General features: G+C 32.4%; 1 protein-coding gene across 1 annotated transcript; it reads left to right on the top strand.

Annotated features, from left to right (window-relative positions):
- Nucleotides 1-157: 157 nt before the first annotated feature.
- Nucleotides 158-16,268, top strand: LOC129229588 (60S ribosome subunit biogenesis protein NIP7 homolog). The gene is made up of 5 exons (XM_054863925.1): nt 158-297; nt 3,953-4,039; nt 12,289-12,427; nt 14,402-14,542; nt 16,090-16,268. The coding sequence occupies exons 1-5, from the start codon at nt 242-244 to the stop codon at nt 16,207-16,209; spliced, it is 543 nt and encodes a 180-aa protein (XP_054719900.1). The 5' UTR covers nt 158-241; the 3' UTR covers nt 16,210-16,268.
- The last annotated feature ends 3,505 nt before the right edge of the window (nt 16,269-19,773 follow it).

Below are 19,773 nucleotides of genomic sequence, written 5' to 3'. Positions count from 1 at the left end.
ACAAATTTCACACTCTCTAGTGTCGTCTGCTGCTGAACTAGAGATCTAACGCACGGTGCGACCGGTGAGATGTTTCCGAGCTGAGCCATGTATAGACTGTTAAGACCAGAAGCTCAATTACTTCTCAACTTACTTTTCATAAACGCACGTTGTTTTGTTTGTTTGTTGTTGGTTTTTCGGAGCTATGTTTATAAAATTTTAACAATTTCTTTTCAAAATATTTATTTACTAGGAATTGAAAATGCGTCCCTTGACCGACGAAGAAACAAGACTGCTGTTCGAAAAGTTATCCAAATAGTAAGATACGAATTCATGTTCTAATGCAGCTGTTCTTAACCTTTTTTCTCTATGTATGCACATGGAAACTTGTTCACACCACAAAGTAAGGTTTAAGTGCGTTTGTATTGTAGTGCAACTTAATTCATCTAACAAACGTAATGTGACCAAATATTTCAAACAGCAAAGCAGGACATGATACTGATGGTAAGAGGCAATAACCCCCAGATATCACTGAACGGAAAATTTTACTTGAAAATAAATTACACATTCGACTTCCCTTTCCTCCTGAAGTATATATTTTTATGAAAACATTGCAATTGTTGGAACAAATCTGATATACCCCCCTCTTGGCGACTTTTTCCTGTTGGCGCCAAAAAAGCGTCGCCAAGAAAACTATGTATGACGTCATATGTCATACATCGTTCTTAGCGATGCTTTTTTAGCGCCAACAGGAAAAATTCAAATTATGTCATTAATTATTTAATGAAATTAATGCATTAATTTTTTTCCGTTGTTTCTCCGGGATACGAGCCCTCGGTCTCATAGTACTTTCGTAATGAGACCTCGGCTCGCCGGCCCTGCCTCGGTCTCATTACGAAAGTACTATGAGACCTCGGGCTCGCCAGGACCTCGCTGCCGCTCGGTCCGTTATCCCTCCGACTTTTAATATACATCACAGTCGGATAAGTCGCAGATCTCCTCCGTTCAGTATACAATAAAGTCACACATTTTATGTGAAATTAACACCATTTTTGTGCTACAAAAATGCCAACCAGACCAAAATACAAACTACCAGAAACACACTAAAAACACAATAATTCAAAATATGTTCACTTACCTTTTTTTACTTTTCTTTTACTTCCTCACGTGAGGCAGTGCACATATGTTCCGCTCTTAGGGAAATTATCCCATTTTTTATTATCATTACTTTACAAAAATATTTAAATTATGTTTGTTTAGACCAAAAAAATTCCAAAAAAAAACAACCTTATTTTACTTGTATTTTGTACTCCACCCAATTAATTTCGCGAATTATTTCCAAAAACTTTACAAACATATACCCTTTTTTGTATTCACAATTTTTTTTGTATAAATAATAAGCTAAATAAAATTTAAAATCCCCTAATCTATTATATGTTGGTAGAATACTTTTAACGTGTCTCCATGTGGATTCAATTGTGTTAGTGTGACATTTAGTTTCTGGATCTACAAAATTAAGTTTATGGTTGACTGTTAAATGCTCATACCCCTCCTCCCCCAATGTATCATATGCCCTCCAACAATCGGAGTGCACCGTCGTGCCTGGTAGTATCCACTGCTTAATTGCCAAAAATAGAATTTCCCTACCCCTATCCCCAACAGCAACCAAAAAAGTTTTCCCCGAACCCCGTTCAACCCCCCCAAAAACCCATTGTCCCTCAACTGCATGTCCCCGATTATATTTTCTTTTCCCAAATTTAGATTCATCAACTTCAATAACTTTCCCAACCCCCCCTATTTGTTCGGATTTTAATTCAATGTAATTTAATATTTCTTCATTAATATAATTTCGCCAATCGGCTAAAGTTTGTGATGAAAAAAAATATTGACTTTCAATATCAGCAGTTTTGGTCCCAATTAAAATCTCATATGTTATCAAAAAAATCTCCTCTATTTTCAACTTGCTAGAACTAAACCATGACCCACTCCTGATCGTTGCTTCTTTTCCACAAACAACACCCCCAATAACCTTTCTACAAAAAAAAATTAACCCATCTGAACATTTTTTAGTTTTTTTAATTTTCATAACAGAATTACATCTAGAACATAACATTTCATTCTTAAGTAAACCAATTTCCCTTAAAAATTCTAAAAAAACCTCTTTATTTTCAATTAGTTTAAATATAAAAATCTATTTAGGACTCCGGTACGTCCAAACGTTGGACGACCTGACGAAAAAGAAAAAGAAGATTCATTCAAAAATTTCAATTGATACATTTGGACAACATCACAAACCGAACTCATAATTAAAATAGAAAATTCAACTAAATTAACATTAAAAAACAACAAGAAAAAGAATACTCTAAAATAAAGTTTGAATTGAAACTTTATTTTAGAGTATTCAACTTAAAATCTCCCTAAGAGCGGAACATATGAGCACCTACCTCCTACCACACAGACACGTGCAAAAAGAGACTTCGAGAAACTACTTTCCAGCGTTCAAGTTGCAAAACCAGGGTTGCCAAGTTATCGCCTTATTGGCGATTTTCGTATCGAGCGAAAAATTAAAATCTCGCCAAGAGGGGGGCATATCAGAGGAGAGCCCAATTGGTTTTTGAAGTTTAAAATAGCAGCCTAATTAATAATTAAATATGTATAATTTAGATGTAGCAAACGAACTAAGCTGAAAAGTATAACTTCACAGGAGGCTCGTACGAGGGAGACAAGGGGGACAACTGCCCATCACTTTCAAAAGTATAGGAGCCTTGCCCCCTCACTTTTCAGAGTGCAAAATTATAAATCGATTTGCAAAAGATTTTTTATAGAGTGGATTGGTTTATTTCATAAAAGTAAGAACCTAAAAATTCCAAACAAATGGACTTTTCTCATCTAATTTCATAAAAATGGAACTTTGAATTTGGAAGTGAGAAATCTATGGTGACCATCCGGATCCGTCCTGATTTTGGAGACAAGAATGAAGTTAAAAACCTTTCGTTTTGCCCAATTTTACAAAAAAAAAAAAACTTCAGGAGCCACTCCTCCTAAACCCGCACATATTAGTTATCAGCCACATATTAGTTACTTATGATATTATTTATGAAATATCTTGTAACACAATCACAATGCACTGTTGTTAAGTTTTATGCTTCAATATGTTTGATTCCAATCCAGCTTTTTGTATTAAAGAGAAAATTATACTGCCCATTCACAAACCATCTTAAGGGGTGATTTTTTTACCAGGAAAAAAATAATCAGAACCTGTTTAAACTTAGAGGATATTTTGTTCTTTATTCATATTTTGAAGTACACCTTGTAATTTGTCAAATCATTTTCACCAGAAATACTGAATTTCGCCATCAGAGCTTGTTGCTGGTGGGCATTGTGGAAGCCACAATTTTTATCTGTAATCATTAAAATTTTTCTTTCTCGTAAAGAACATATTTCCTAAAAATATAAAAAATTGTGATCGAAAAAGTTGAAAATTGCATGTTTTTGAAGTGTTAAATTACAATGCCATGTTTTTTTTACAATTTTTTTCATATTTCTTGCATTTAAAAAAATATTTTTATTAATAATATCATTCAAGAGTTAAGGTTCATATAGAGTATAAATGAATAAAGAATTTCAGAATGATTCTTTAAGTGCTCACGGCATTGGAACTAATCAGAAATTTTGGCAACATATTCTTGAATAGTTTTACAAACATTTTATGACATAAAAAAAGTAAATTTTTTGACCTATATAAATTGATACCCCCCCCCCCCCACACACACACACAAGAAAAAAACGCTAGCTGTGTTAAATGGTCTCCTTAAAAATAAAAGTGAGACTCAACAATCATGCTCAGGTGAAAGAAAATAATAGTATAAGTTTTTTGCATTTATAAGAGAAAATATGAAAGTTATATAAATTATTTCTATCTTGGTTTTTCTTTTCAAATAATTTGTAACCCTAAAATACTTTTCATTTTTAGTATTGGGGAGAATATTAAAATATTAATAGACAGACCAGATGGTGTCTACTGCTTTAGACTTCACCGTAACAGGATATATTACATCAGGTATGTTGAATTGTATTTTGCCTCTTTCACCTTTGTCATTTTTAAAAGAACTTTTAAAATACTACAACTGACAACCCCTGTGGCAGAAAGCTGCCGACACGGCGACATTGTCGCAGAATGAGAGAGTTTGTGCAGAAAGATCTTGCACTAAGGAGGGAAAAAAGGGATAAGGGGAAAAAAAGGTCAGCAATAAAAACATTCTGCAGAACAATACCAAAGGATAGATAGCTGTTTCACAGTAAAAAATGTAACTGGACTATGAATTAAGAAAAAAGGCTGATTTCCTACAACATTTTACAAAAGTTAAAAAAAACTTTTGCAACTGCAAAATCGAGCGATCATTGATGACTGGTAGTCTGCAACATCAGAGATCAGGAGCTATGGCATGGATAGAAACCAGTTCTAACCGGAACTTCTCATAACATGGAGCTATTTTAAAGCAACCCTGTGTTGATCAAGGAAGAGTGGCTGGCAAGGCACATGCTTGTGTTTGTTTGTGTGAAAGACTTGTGCCGACTTGCTTTTTTTTCCCCCTCTGTTGAGAAATTAATTTAAGCCCTTAAAAAATTGCTTGTTTGTGGTGTAACAAGTTGCAGCAACAGAAAACAGATGGAATACTGGATAAGTTATGTTCCATTTTGGACTGACCAATAGTTATTCAGATAGGGGTGCTTACATGAATAAAAATGTTCTCTCTTTGGAGCAGTTATAGATTTTTTTTTTAAATGTATATTCTAATTAAAATCTTTTTTCTTTGTATGGAAAGGGAACTTTTGTTTGCTCCAGTACTTGATTTAAATTCTTTTTTTCACATGAGGGAGAGGGCGGGGTGTCCACCTGAGGGGGGGGGGTCATGGCGCAGACTGACACATAAAAATTTGTAAGGAGGGGGGGGGGGGGTTGTTTTGAGGACTTTTTTTCATGAGGGGATCTTTGTGATATTGAAGGGGGTTTGCTCTTGCCCTTGGGGAGGGGGGAAATCCCGGGGTGGGAATTCTTTTTTGCTTTAGTATTTTAATAAAATCCTATTTTCTTCTGGGAGTTGGTTGAATTTTCAATTTGTTCTGACTAAAATGTTTTTTAATTAAATTTATTTTCCTTTTGGGGAGAGAGGGATACTTTGCTTATAATCTTGTGTATTGCATATATTAAATTTTTTTATGGGAGGGTGCCCTTTAATTTATTAATTTTTTCCTCCAAAATCAAAGGCATGTTTTAGTTTTTTTTTTTTTCAAACTGGAATGCATATTTTAATTAAATTCATTTACCTTTTGGGGGGAGGAGGATACTTGGTTTTAGTTGTGTAAAATGCATATTTTAATTTAGTTTTTTTTATGGGAGGAGGGGGGGTTATCCTTATTATTTTTTCAAATTACATGCATGTTTTTTTTTGGGGGGGGGGGGGCACCGAACTGTAATGAATATTTTAATTAAAAATTATTTTTTCTTCGGATCTTATTTCTTTGAGTATTGAATAGATGTTGCATCTGTATTTTTCTGGTATTGAGAACTACAGATAAGTATAAATACTAAGAGACTAAGACTGAAAACTTAAATATTATGAGAGTGGCATCTCTGTTTAAACAATCACTCCCTGCTATAACATAATAATTTACACTAGCATTACATAAATTAGCATATTAATTTACATTGCTTTTAGTTACATTTGATTTTTTTCTCCACTTACCAATTGCTGTTACCATGGTGTTAATATTTTTTACTATATAGATTTAGCTCAAGGTCACCCCCTTTTTTTCCCCCTAGCGAAAACTGAAAATCTGTTGGAAGCCCTGATACTGAACTTCAATGCTTTTCTTTTTTGTATAAATGTATTTACCTAAACAAGAAATTGTGTAATATTCGTTAATAAATAAATAAATTTTTCACTTTTGAAATAAACTGCACTTAAGTTTGTCCATAGTTCATTTTTCACTTCACGGAGCATTCTTCCAGAAAGAAATCAGGTCCAGAAAATTTGTCGCAGAACGTAAAATAAAATTCTGCCACAGGGCTGACAACATGTCTGTCTTACGGAACGTATTTTTACTAAAAACGAAATGAGAGAACAAGAAGTATTCCTCTACAGTTTGATAGTTATCTAGTTGTAACTCAATGACCATCATGTGCACCCTATATTTGACTCAGGGTATTAACACAACCTGAAAATCAGGAAATTGTCAGGGAAATTTTAATTTCTGGAAAAAATTAGGGATTTAAAAATTTAAAAAATCAGGGGAAGAAAAATAAAAAATTTTAAATATCAGGGGAAATTATTGTTTGTAGTCGCCAAATCTGTTAATCTTGGAAGTAACTTCTGTCTGCTTTAACTTTCTTTAATTGAATAAAATAAAAAATATATTATTTTTTCCAAACAAAACATGTTAAAGGAAAAACAAGATTGGGGAAAATAGTATTGTATTTTTTCATAGTCTGCTTTGTATTGTTTACTGTTCAGGAAGTGGTAAGTTGTATTAGAAACCAAATACAAATGTTAAAAAATTGCCACTCAATTGCAGGAAAAAAATATTTAAGTGCAGGATAAAACTTTTAAAAAAAAATCCCTTTTCAATAAAAAAAATTTCTTCTGATAAGGAGACCTAACCTTCATTCAGGGTTTTTTTTTTTTTTCCAGGGCCTTTCAAACTCTTATATTTTAATGATAATTTTTTCAAAACTCAGCTGGGTTGTTCTGTGTCAAATCAACACACTTTAAATAAAAATTTTATTCCAGCACTTTAGATTTTCTTCAAATTTGGTACACTGGTACCTTGCGCTAATATGAATAAAATTACAAAATTTCAAATTTTTATCTTGAATAGTTTTTTGTATATGGGCATGTGTAGTTTTCAAAAAATCGTGAAAAAACAAAGAACGAACTATTTTCAAATTGCTAGAAAAGCTGTCAAAATTGAAATAGAGAGGTGGGACAGGTGTCATTTTTTTTAATGCTCTTTTCAGAGACACTCAACATGCCATAGGTTGTGCTTTTTTTTTTTTTTTTTAATGCAAATCAAATTTTTGATTTTTTTCAAAAAGTACCACTTTTAAAATTTTCAAAAAAAATTTATAAATAGAGAGTACTTTCATAAACTACCATGCAAAGTATAATGATGGGATATTAATGGGATCTATGTTTAAAAAAAATATTACTGAGTCCTGTTTTTCATAAATACCCAATTTTGACCAAATAATAATTATTTTATTGTAGTAAAATGTATTGTAGTAAATGCTTTTATGAAAAATATGAATGCATCATACTTTAAATTCTTCTTATAAAAATATTAGTAAAAATTAAGGCAAATAAAACACCAAAATTTTAAATAAAATTATATCAATTTATGCTGTCATGAAAAGTTGGTTTAATTTACAATAAATATTGTTGTAGGCTAAATAGTTTGATAAGCTCATATTATTGAGAAAAGACATTTTCCTTCCATTCACTTGATCCAGTCTCTGCAAATCTACTGTCCAACCACAGATTGCATGGAATTTTCAAACGTCCAGATGAGATGAATCTGTGTGAATAAGAAGGAAAAATAAAAATTTGATGCGCGTATTCCACTCATTTGAATGATACTCTGCTTCTGCAAAAGCTGACATCTGTAAAAAATAATAGATTCGTCCAATTCCGGCTGTAAAACGGATGTTTTTCTTTCCATACAATCCGTGGTCAGACAGTAGCAAGTTGGTACCTGTTGTGCTTGTGAGCGAGTTAAAACGAACACCAGTCTGCCACAGGGGAGAGGGCAGAAAGGGGAACAGTGAAATGTCGCCCACCAGCTTTTAGATACTTCAATAGAAGTTGTTTTCAATTCTTAGGCTTTCACTAATCACATAACAGAACTTACACAGCCCACTTTTGTTACGCCAATGTTCTCGATCGGGAACAATAAAGTTTGTTCGCTTGTAAGATCTACATTTTTGCTATTTTTTTTAGAAAAAGTAATTTCAAATTGGGACTAGTTTTTCTTTCCAAAATTCCGGTCAAAATTAAGTCCTCACAAGTAATCAAGGTTACACAGCACATACTTGCCAACTCTACTGTTTTTAACGGGATACTCTCCCGTCTTTTGCTTCCATCTCCTGATTTCCCGTTTTTTTTAAGATTTTATCTCGTTTTTTCAGTCAATCATCAAAAAGTTTCACTTTCTTCTCAATAGGCGCCCCTTTCTAGTCTACCAATGTCAGGGAATAAGAATTTTTCCAGTTAATAACTCCATTAGTAAAAATTAATTTTTTGGAAGCCTTCCACATTGCATGTTCAACGAATCACATGCTCTGCCGAAAATTGCAGCAGATTTCAATCTTTTAGCATCTTGAAAATATTTCAATTATTTTCAAAGTTTGAAGTTATTTTAACATGTGCTACCCTATACCTACTTATTATATATATATTTTTTCATTGTATATTGAATTTTTTTTCGGATTTTAGGAATTAAATTTTGGTAGCTACTTTTCTGGAAGAGACTGGGGAATGTATAGAACTTTTTAAGCAAGTTCACTTATTATTAGGTTTTTCCTTTGCAGTATGTTTTTCTTGCTGCTACCAATTTGATTACATCTGCAAAAAATCCCCATTTCACTTTAAATTTAGTATTTATGTTATTTAAAAGCACAATTAATAATTATGTTGTGAAGATATGTTGCTGGTGAATCACCGATATACCTTTAGTGGAATCTCCTATTTTTTTTTTTTTTTTTCCTTCTTCAAAGGTTGGCAAGTATGTTGTTTCATTTGTTCATCCCTAAAAGTGATGCAAAATTATTAATAAAGTACTTTTTAAATGGTACTCAGATGTGGGAAAAGGAGGTGATGAAATCTCCTGAGAAACTTAAGATTTGAAGAAATAAGAGGCTATGTCACTGCTGTGTGACAACAACTGGAGGCTTGGTTATATATGAGAAAAAAAGAGAACAAGATGAAGTTAAAATTGCTTTTCTTTATCCAAGTGGACCAACCAATTTTTTTTTCTATCCCAGGCATCCAGATGTACTGTGGGTCTCCGTTGTGAGGTGATCAGAGAATAAGCCCTGATTTCAAAATTAAATATCTCTACAACAAAGATTGATAGAATTATGCGGTAAACTGTACATTTATCAGCAAAACTGTAAAAATGGTGCACAAAAGTTTAGAAAATTTAGTTACAAAAATCATCAACAGATGGTGCTCTGCACTGAAAACTCTTTCTCTCAAAGAAGTCTGGGGGGGGGGGGGGATCCCAATAAAGTGAAACAGCCTTTGCAATCATAATACATTTTTTTCCGTTCCGTGGTGTAAACGAATAATGAAATTTGACAATAGCTCTTGCAATGTCTCAATGGAAATTGAATCGTATATAACACCAATCAACGATTCAAACTCATCTAGAGTAGCCAGATTGTTTCCACAGCCACTCTCTTTCAGTGCACCCCACAGAAAGAACACACAAGGAGTCAGATCGGGAGAACATGGAGACCAATCTATTCTTGCGTCAGTAAAACCAGTTGGTACCTGGTCAGTCCTCCAACGCTAGTTGATTGCTGAAAAATTATTTGAAAAGTTTAACATATCGTTTAGTAGAGCATTGAATCGGTTTTGAAAACCGCAACGTGTTGCCGTAGGGCTGTGTTGTAATCGGTGGAATTCCAGTACCAAAAACACATTCTTAAATGGAATACTATTTCACTTTTTTGGCTAGCCTCTTTTCACTTTCCAACAGTCGTACTGATCGCTTTATGCTTCAAAGCACATTTAATAGGCTATTAATAGGTCATTGTGATTACAGCGCCATCTGTTGATGATTTTCGTAACTAAATTTTCAAACTTTTGTGCACGATTTTCAGTTTTATTAATAAACACGTACAGTTTACCGCACAATTCTATCGATCTTTGTTGTAGAGATATTTAATTTTAAAAACAGGGCTTATTCGCTGATCACACTGTACTAACAAGAATGAACTCATTCACTCCAACAGGAAGAACTTACTTGCTGCTAGAAAATGATATAGACCAGATCCAATTGACTTTTTCAAAATTTAAACAGTGATTTTCTAAACATGGACCTCCTTCTGCACATAAAATCTTATTTATACTCAACACTTTAGCCACTTTTTTAAGTTAGTAGCGTTTTTTTTTTTTTTTTCTTATTTGTTTAAAATTAATATTTTCAGTTCTGTAAATTTTCAATGAAGTTAAAATAATTCTCACCTTTCAATATCACTCATAAATTTAAACTCTTATAAAATCTGCTAATTATTGTAAAGCTGTCCTAATGATAAATATTCATATATTTACCAAACAACAAAAGTATGTTCAACTTGTATATTGTAGATTTTTAAAACGTCATTATGTTATACAGCCCTAGCAATTTCGCCCTAAAATCACTTATGGTGGTTTTAGGGTGAAATATAGATAGCTTTAAAAATATAGGTATTATAAATCTATTTTTAAACAATTATTGAACTAGCACAAAGTGTTTATTTCTATAACATAATTTAATATACTCAAGTGATTTTTCATAAAAGCTTATATCACAATACATTAAAATTATTATTATTTGGTCAAAACTGGGTATTTATGAAAAACAAGAGTCAGTTATAATTTTTTTTAACATAGATCCCATTCCCATCCCATCATTATGCTTTGCATGGTACTTTATGAAAATACTATCTATTTATAGATTTATTTGAAAATTTTAAAAGTGGTACTTTATGAAAAAAATCAAAATCAAAAATTTGATTCGCATTAAAAAAAAAACCACAACCTATGGCATGTTGTATGTCTCTGAAAAGAGCAATAAAGCTATAAAATGACACCTGTCCCACCTCTCTAACTTAATTTTGACAGCTTTTTAGAGCAATTTGAAAATTGCTTGTTCGTAGTTTGTTCAGAGTTTTTTTTAAACTTCACAAGGCCGCACACAAAAAACTATTCAAGATAAAACTTTGAAGTTTTGTAATTCTTTGTGCTCACTATATTATATGTGCCAAATTTTATCAAAATCTGAGGGGGTGAGGTAAAATGAGTGTATTGAGTTGACATGGCAGGGGCCAATCCAGGATTTTTTTCTCGCTACCTATTTTTGTGAAAGTATTGCATCATTCTATTTTTGTAAAAATATTTTTTATCAGCATTTTTTTTTTTTTTTTTTTGAGATTTTAGAGGCATCCTAATTTTTGTAAAAGAGAAGTAGAACAAGTGAAATTTTAGTTCGAAAAGTGTAAATGTCATCTAGTATTATTTTTAACAGGTTTCGTTTTTTGGTGAGGGGGAGCTAATAATCTAAGAAGTACGAAAAATATCATCGTAATTTCAGCTTAATGGGCTATGTACTGTGTACAAAATAGGAAATTATGAGAAAAAACGGTTTCCCAAAACAGATGTTGAAAGAGTACGATAATATTGCATAAATACATTTTGGCGAGAAACAGCTAAAAATTAGTTAAAATACTACAAAAAGTTTTCTACTTAAGCGATTGTTCATATAAACCTGCTTAGAATTTTATTTTATGAGTAAATTTTGTTTTAAACAGAGAAACAAATTTTATATTTTAAAATGCGAATTTTTGTGAAATTTTCGATGTTTTTGTGAAGCCACTGATTTTATAACTTGATTTTTGTGAAAGTACAGATTTCAAAACAAGATTTTTGTGAAGGTACCGAAAAACGGTAGCAAAATCAGCCTGTATTGGGCCCTGCATGGAATGACCCAGCTGCTTTTTTACTTTCATAATCTTCCTCTATGAATCAGTCAAGACATCAATTTCTCACTTTTTAAATAAAATAAATATAAAACTTGTAACGTATGTGACAACTGAGAATTATTATATTCTGCATGTAATTGTTTTGTAAAGGAATGTAATATTTGATAATATTAATCAAAGCTAGATTTTTTGATGCTGAGCTAATGAACAAGAACTTTGAAAAGAAAAAGCAGTGTACAAATGTGTGCCTCAGAGCCAGACTGCCGAAGTCCAAAAATTGCGATTTTCCGTTTATTAGGTCATTGTATGTAGAAGCATATTCGTCATCGAGCCACATGAACGTAATTCTTTAAAAAAAATTTTCAATTTTTTACCAAGGTGAAAAGAGCGCACGTCCCATACAAAAGTTTTTCCTCTCTCCTGTAAAATTACCATAGTGTGATTTACGTCTTTCTGTCTCTGAGGTACAAAAATGTCATACACGTTACGGTGGAATCGCCCTAATGTGATATTTTTAAAATAATTTTACTTTCTTATCATCTCATGTTTCTTTCAATTATTTTTAGTGAAAAGAATATGAAAATGGCTTGCAATATTTCTCGTGAAGACCTTGTAAGCTTCGGAACATGTTTTGGAAAAATGACAAAAACATCAAAATTCAGGTTACATATAACAGCTCTAGATTACCTAGCTCCATATGCAAAGGTATGTAATATTATATTTTTGAACTAAAAATTGTTTCTCCTTGCCCAAATTGGGAGCAAAACGCTTCTAGATTTTTTTAATATATAAAACCGAAGTATTTTTCAATAGTAATTATTTTTAATAATTACTACTGTAATTATTTTTAAAATAATCAATTAAAAGCTTTTTAATGTTAAGCTCAAAAGATTATGTTAAAAACTTTAATTCTGGTTATCCTCAAGTCATATAGTTATGTAAGGTAAAGGAGAGAGTTACGATTCAAGGACCAAAAAAAAAACTTGTTTTCTGATGTTTTGTAAAACTTCAAAGGACACATTGAGAAATGCAATAAAGATGGCAGGGCACATCAAACATTAACATTGCAGGATGCAGGGGCCACTAAAAATACCAAGGGAACACTAGCAATATACATAAGCATTTATCAAGTTTTAATAAATTTATTAAATATAAATGTTAGAAATGTAAGTGCTAAAGAAGACACCTCATGATTTCCATGTCCTATGAAATGTCTCAGTGTATGAAATAATTTGTATTTTTTACTATCCAGAAAGAAATGGGTGTGTGTACTCTGCAAACTACAGTATTACCTCAATTTAAGGATTGTCAAGGGACAGGGAAAAGTTATCGTTAAATCGAGGAGCATAGACATTGAATCAATACGGACCAGTGAAATGTATCATTAAATTGAGGAAATCGTTAAATCAAAGTTGTACTGTACTTCATAAAAATTTTACAAATTGTTGATAAGAACTAAAAAGAATTATTTATGGTATTATTTAATACTTATGTATACTGTTAGGAACATACGCATATCTGTGAAAGAAAAATATTTAAACTCCTAAGATGTTTTATATTTTCTGAATGAGCAATCACAATTGCTTCTTGTTTCACTTGACCGTAATTGTTGTTCCTTTGATTTTATTTTTCTATGCTTATGATGCAAACTCCTCTGGTTCACGGGCCTCTGTGAGCATGTTCCTCCTCCTGGGTGATGGCATCCATGTCCCCCGAAATCATTTCTATACCCGAACCTCTCAACTATAAACAATCCTCTTTGGACAAAAATAGCATCCAACCCCAGCATTCATTTGAATTTTGTCACCTTGAATTTAATTTACGTTTTCGTAGTTATGATTATGATAGGAGCAATTTGTAGACGCTAGAAACCCCACGAGTATCTAAAATTAATGTCATGTTTGCTCTTTAGACTTTGCATAGAAAAATCTAGTTGTTTCAACATTTAATCACCATTGTTGCAGAACCAAAATTTGCAGAAGATAGCTGGAAAATTTTGCAGGATTTTTGTGGAACGATGTGCAATATTCGCAATTCAAAGCCACGGCCTAAAGAGCAAAGCATATAATAGAACCAGAAAATTTTATTTTCTTTCATACAGTATTGAGGATATAATTTAAAGTTACAGAATTTTGGTGTTAAATTGCCACTTTGAATTTATTTTGGAACAACATTCTATCTTGTATTTCTAAAATTATTCGTTGCCCTCCTTGAATTGATCTGTTTGCTTTGTAAGCATTCAATTCCGCCATCCATTCTAAATTCTCAAACATCGGTAAAATGATAGAATTATCAATTTTATTCAATACATTTAAATAATTGTATTGACCAGGATCAAAATAATTGTTTTTAAGTTTTAGACTGACTTCTGTTCCATGTAAAACTTTCAAAAAAGTGAGTTTATTTATTTATTTTTTTTCCTTTCCAAAATTTTGTGTTAATAATTTTGAAAATTCAAAAGAATATGAATTGTTATTAAAATGTAAGTCATAAGTTAAACAGCCGAAGAAATATTAACTTGTGAACAATTTTTGCCAAAACTCTTAAAAAATGGAGGAGATTTGCAGCGTGACAAACTTACTATGCTTATCACATACTAAAAAAAATGCTTGTATAAATAGTTCTGAATACAAGATATCATAAGTGTACTTTAAGTTTTTTTTTTCCTTGTTTTTATAGCATAAAATTTGGTTGAAACCAAGTGCAGAACAGCAGTTTCTGTATGGACATAATGTTCTTAAATCTGGTCTAGCTAGAATATCTGAGAATACTTTAAAGTATCAAGGTGTCATCATATATTCAATGAATGATCTTCCACTGGTAAGTCAACTGTTGAACTATTTTGTTTATTTTGATACTCAAACTGAAAATTTTGCATTAGTTTCAAAAAAATAGCTGTAGCAGCTCTTGCAATATGCTGTAAGCTTAAATTTTGATAACTTAACAATGCACCCTCTAATGTTTTCAAAGTAGAGGAATGTGGGGCAAAGTGAAATGGTGAAAGACTTGCTTTGTTTATTGCACCATCTATCCAGTGATGTTTTGACTGTGTAGTAACATTTTGTCGGTCAAGAAAAAGTTACTGCTTTAAATTAAAGCTTATAGTAATACAAATAATTTTCAAAAATTATTTTTGTTATTATCAAATGATAAAGTTCTTATTATTAACATTTTAAATATCAAGACTTACTAATATTCAGTGCAATATTTATTTTATACTAAGCTTATTTTTATTTTAAATGTTTTGTGCAACTAATCAAGTGTATGCAGGGCAAAGTGGATGGAGCAAAATGAAATAGTTCATACAGTCATTTACTAAATCACTTACATATTTATTAATTCATTCATTTACATTCCTTCATTGAACAATTCACACACTTACATATTCATTCACTTATTTTTTTCATTTATTAGCTATTTTATTCACTCATTTATTTTTGCCTTCACAATATTTGTTCATTCATTCATTTTATCTACCCATTCATTTGATCAATAATAATAATCAAACAGAAAATATTTTATTTTTCACTTTACTCCATGGGAGTGTAAATTTTCCACTTATCTTTCATTATGTACTGTAATTTTCAAAACAAACATCCAATTCATTCATTTTGAAAAAGGTAAGCTATGTATTGTGTTGCATAATCAATCGCAATCCACACGTTCAAAAAAAAAGGTATTACAGATATATTGCGCCTACAATAATTGTATAGAAGAACATGTTATGCAACAAATAAGTGAATCTTAGAAAAAACATTCTCCTTTAAAGTTTTGTATTTGCTTCCCCCCCCCCTCTATTTTGATGTTGACTAGGGGGTCGTCTAACAAATAATGTCACTCTTTGAAGTGGGAGGAGTTTAAAAAAAACAGCTTGTGACAAGAGGGAGGGAGAGAGTAACAAGAAATGTGTCATCACACTTTATTTATAACAATATGCTTGAGTAATATGCATGACAAAGGGAGGGGGTTAAGTCAAGTGGGACATTTAGTGTCAAAGCGGAGTATGATGAAAAAGGTGTCAGATTTATGGACAGCCCCAAAGAAGTTGTTTTGAATTTTTTATCTGTACCTTTTAAGGTTAAAGTGACAACGGTCCTGTCCAACTTAACTAGCTGATCTTATTGCATCATTGAAAATAAAATTTTCAGGCTGGCAAAAACAAAAGGTACATGATTTTTTTTATGGAGATATTGTGTTTGTCCAAAAACTTTCATTTCTTCAAAAATGCCACCTAACCTTATGGGTCATCCTACAAAAAAGTCAACCCGTAAATTTTGAAAAATGCTGAAAAGAAATAATTAAAGGTTTTGCATAAATTTCTCTACTAAAGTATTACATAATTCACTTTTGATGTTGGTATATTTTAGGGTTTCGGAATTGCTGCTAAATCTGCAGATGAAACAAGGAAAGCAGATCCACTGACAGTAATTGCATTCCATCAAGCTGACATTGGAGAATACATCAGAAGTGAAGAGCATTTGACTTAACGCAATGTCGTAGCTTAAAATTTGTACATATGTGAAAATTAAAGTAATAAACTTTTTATAAAAAAATCAGCAGCGGTCTATTGATTGTACAATTATTTTTTATGAACAATAAGCAATCACGATTGCTTATTGTTCTCACTTGACTGTTTTGATGTGCTATCATTTTATTCCCCCCCCCCCCCTCCCTCCCTTTGCAGCATCACTCTTCGACCGGCTCCTCACGATGCTGCTCCTATAGCGAAAAGCGGCTCTGGGTTGCATCCATGTCCTACACTTACACGCATATGCGCGCACACACAAATACAAATAGCCCGCACACAAACAAAACATACACACAACTACCCGCACACACAAACATAACCCCCACACACACACACGAACTCGTGATTGCGAAAAACATAATTTGAATTCAAAATGCCAAAATTCAAATTAATTTTTATTTTTTATTATTATAGAATATCTATTTCAACATAATTCTGCAGCAAAATTTTAAAAGATTAGATGCTTTAATCATATTGTGTTTTTACTACTTGAATTCTAATGTTTCATATTTTAACATATGATCAGATCAGTCCAGTAAGTTTTCATTTTTCATGTGCATTTAAATCCAGTAAAAGGCAAATCAATTTTGTTACAAAATAGGAATGTGCATCATCATTTATTTCATTCATTCATACTTCATTCTATTCTTTATCAGCAAGAAAAAATAAAAGAAACTTTAAGGAAGGTATACATTACCATTTTAAATGAAGAATTGAAATTACACTTCTTAAACATATTGACTATTGTCTTATTGCATAACTATGTTCCCTTTGGAGAAACAAAAGGCAAGGAGAAATTCGGCTTCATCATAAAATCTTCTAAAAATAACCAAACCCACAACACAATAGCCCATAAGGGCCAAGGCTTACTGTGCCCATCTCGGTTTTCCTGGCCAGGGAATCTGGGGTGCTAGGCAGATGTTCCAGTTAGGTGGTCAGCTTAACGCAGAACCCCCAGTGTACCGTTTCCACCTCTTGTATAAAGATGACAAGAGAATGCATGGTCTTTTAGAGACATTTCATGCGATCAATATTTACAGCTATGTTACAAATTACAGATTATTTAATGTGACAAAGATATTTTGAACTATGAGTCATCTTCTGTGACTTCCCAGCTCTCTGCTCTACGAGTGTCTCCTCTTTGATCTATTTACTTTCTCTTATATACGGGGATTCGTTTGGCGGGGAATGCACCCCTGTTTACAACAGTCAGACGATGTTGACAAAATGGGTAAAGACATTTTCTTTCTGCTGTCTGGGGTCTCAACTGCGTTGACAGGATGGTTGAAAAATGTTCCTTATAGTGTCACAGACATCATATCACACCAAACGGAGAAAGTTTATGTGCACAACAAATGTCCAGCTTCGGATAAAATTCAGCTATTCTGAAGATCTAATTTCGAACATTTCTCAGAAAAGAGGAGCAAAAGCCGTATTTACGTGTGGTCTTATACTTATCCAGCTCCCATTCTGGTGACATATAAAACACCAGCGTAACATGTTTTTCTCACGATGAGTGTGGTCTGGGAAAGAATTTCTAGAACGACCCCACAAACTGAATCAAAATAGCAAACAACTGGGGGAATCGCATCGGTATACCAGGGTTTGGTTCCCAAGCACGCTTGGTACTCATTTTATTGACCCACCGAAGGGATGAACAGCTGAGTTATCCATGCCCGACCCGGGAATAGAACCCGAGCCTGCCATGGGAGTGTGAAGCGCTACCACTTAGCCTCTGGGCTTCTTTTTAAATAACAGCACAGTATTAAAAAAAATTTTGCCTGCTTTCACAAATTAACAAGCTCACCAAAAAATGAACTATTGGAAGACACTCCCTCTTCTTCCAGAAAAAAAAAATGGTACTGAAATTATTAAGAATCGGTCAAATGAACACAAGCAGTTCAAAAAAAAAGTTCATCAATATGGCGCAGGTTCAAATTTAAAAAGCAGACTTTTATTTTCTAGAAAATAGGTAAGTTAAGTCAAAAGAATTATTACTTTACGATTTTAAGCTCATTTTTAGGACAAGCTCGTCATAATGAAAAGAGGGCTACTTGTAACTCTGAAACGTGTCAGTAATTCTTATTGCTGTTAGTGACGTTTTAATGCTGTTTCTGTTCATACAATGAAACTCAGACAGAGTTTTAATTTATTTATTTTGTTGCTATTTTAGTATAATTAAATGATCATAACAAGAAATTGCATTTCATCTTTAAAACATGTCACACAACTTCTCAGAATATATCTATACAATATAATCAATATAGCACAGTAACAATTTTCATTTCAATTTTAGACATTGACGATGATACATTTAATTGTTTATCTTTCTATTGAGCTCGGTTAGACAAGCAAATTCATAGAATTCCAAAATATGGCAATTGTTCAGTTGATGGTCAAGCACATTATCACAATTGTCAAAATTAACTTAAAATCAGCAGTACTCAGCCTTTAAAAATATATATATTACTTGAGCTATATACCAGGGTTTTCAGAAGTCATGGAAAACCAGGAGTTGTCAGGGAATTTTATTTTGAGCAAAAAGGTCAGGGAAAATCATTAAATTAAGTCAAAAACCTGGAAATTTGTAAAAACATACTTGGGAGAGGGAGGATTGCCTTTTGCATTATAAACTGCTGCAGTAAATAGGTGAAACTGACCACTGTGTTGAAACCAGAATGAATATGAGCATTCACATGTGAAGTGAGTATTTACGCAAAGACTAACCATATTTTTACACATTGAGATTTTTTCAAGTTGGCAACTATGAATTTCAACAATGTCAAAAGTAGCTAGCTTCCCAACAGTAGCTTCAGAATTACTGAATGATTCAATTAGTTATGTAAAATATTGGCAACTTTTTTGTCAACTAAAGAGTAGAAAAACAATTTAATAGGAAAGTACCACTGGGTCCTTCAGCTTTTTTTTCCTTAATCAGTTCTAGTGAAATATTTTTAAAAAATTGAAGTGACACAACGTTAACCAAGGTGGTTCAAAGTTACCCTAAATGACTCCATTGGATTTATGAGCATTTTCAAATTCTGACATGGTAATATATGCTGAACATATTTCGATCATTTCCGGAAAATGCTAGCGAGATAACTTTTTTGTGGGTACACTGAAAAACAAATGCAAGAAATCACATTAAATTCAGCGCCTAAATCTTCATTTCACACTTCAGAGTCCCCCCTACCTATCATTATTTGTGATTTAACCAGTTAAATGATACCCTGAACACAGCTCTCATTTTTTGATTCAGACTAGAAGCCGAGCAATCCCTGGTCCAGCACAGTAGTGATTTTTTTGGGAGGGGGGGGGGGGGGCACACCCCAAAATGAGAAATTAATTTAAGTATTTCATTTTTTTTTTAATTTAATTGTCTATATAACATGAAAAAATGTTTTACAGTTAATGAAAAGGAACACAAAAGACAAATCTTATTTGAATGAAAGCATTTTTGTTTGCTTACGAAGTCAGCAAACTGGTAAAGTAATACTGGAGTCACAGACTGAAGCAGCAATTT

This window comes from Uloborus diversus, chromosome 9, assembly GCF_026930045.1.
Source record: "Uloborus diversus isolate 005 chromosome 9, Udiv.v.3.1, whole genome shotgun sequence".
NCBI lineage: Eukaryota > Metazoa > Arthropoda > Arachnida > Araneae > Uloboridae > Uloborus > Uloborus diversus.
Note: the sequence above shows the minus strand (reverse complement) of the source record. Positions and strands in the feature narration are given on the sequence as shown.

What these genes read in the sequence shown, in the direction of transcription:
- LOC129229588 (XM_054863925.1), top strand. Translation starts at nt 242, where the DNA reads ATGCGTCCCTTGACCGACGAAGAAACAAGACTGCTGTTCGAAAAGTTA. An exon ending in AACAGGATATATTACATCAG is followed by an intron (nt 4,040 to 12,288) that starts GTATGTTGAATT and finishes AATTATTTTTAG; the next exon opens with TGAAAAGAATATGAAAATGG. An exon ending in CAATGAATGATCTTCCACTG is followed by an intron (nt 14,543 to 16,089) that starts GTAAGTCAACTG and finishes GGTATATTTTAG; the next exon opens with GGTTTCGGAATTGCTGCTAA.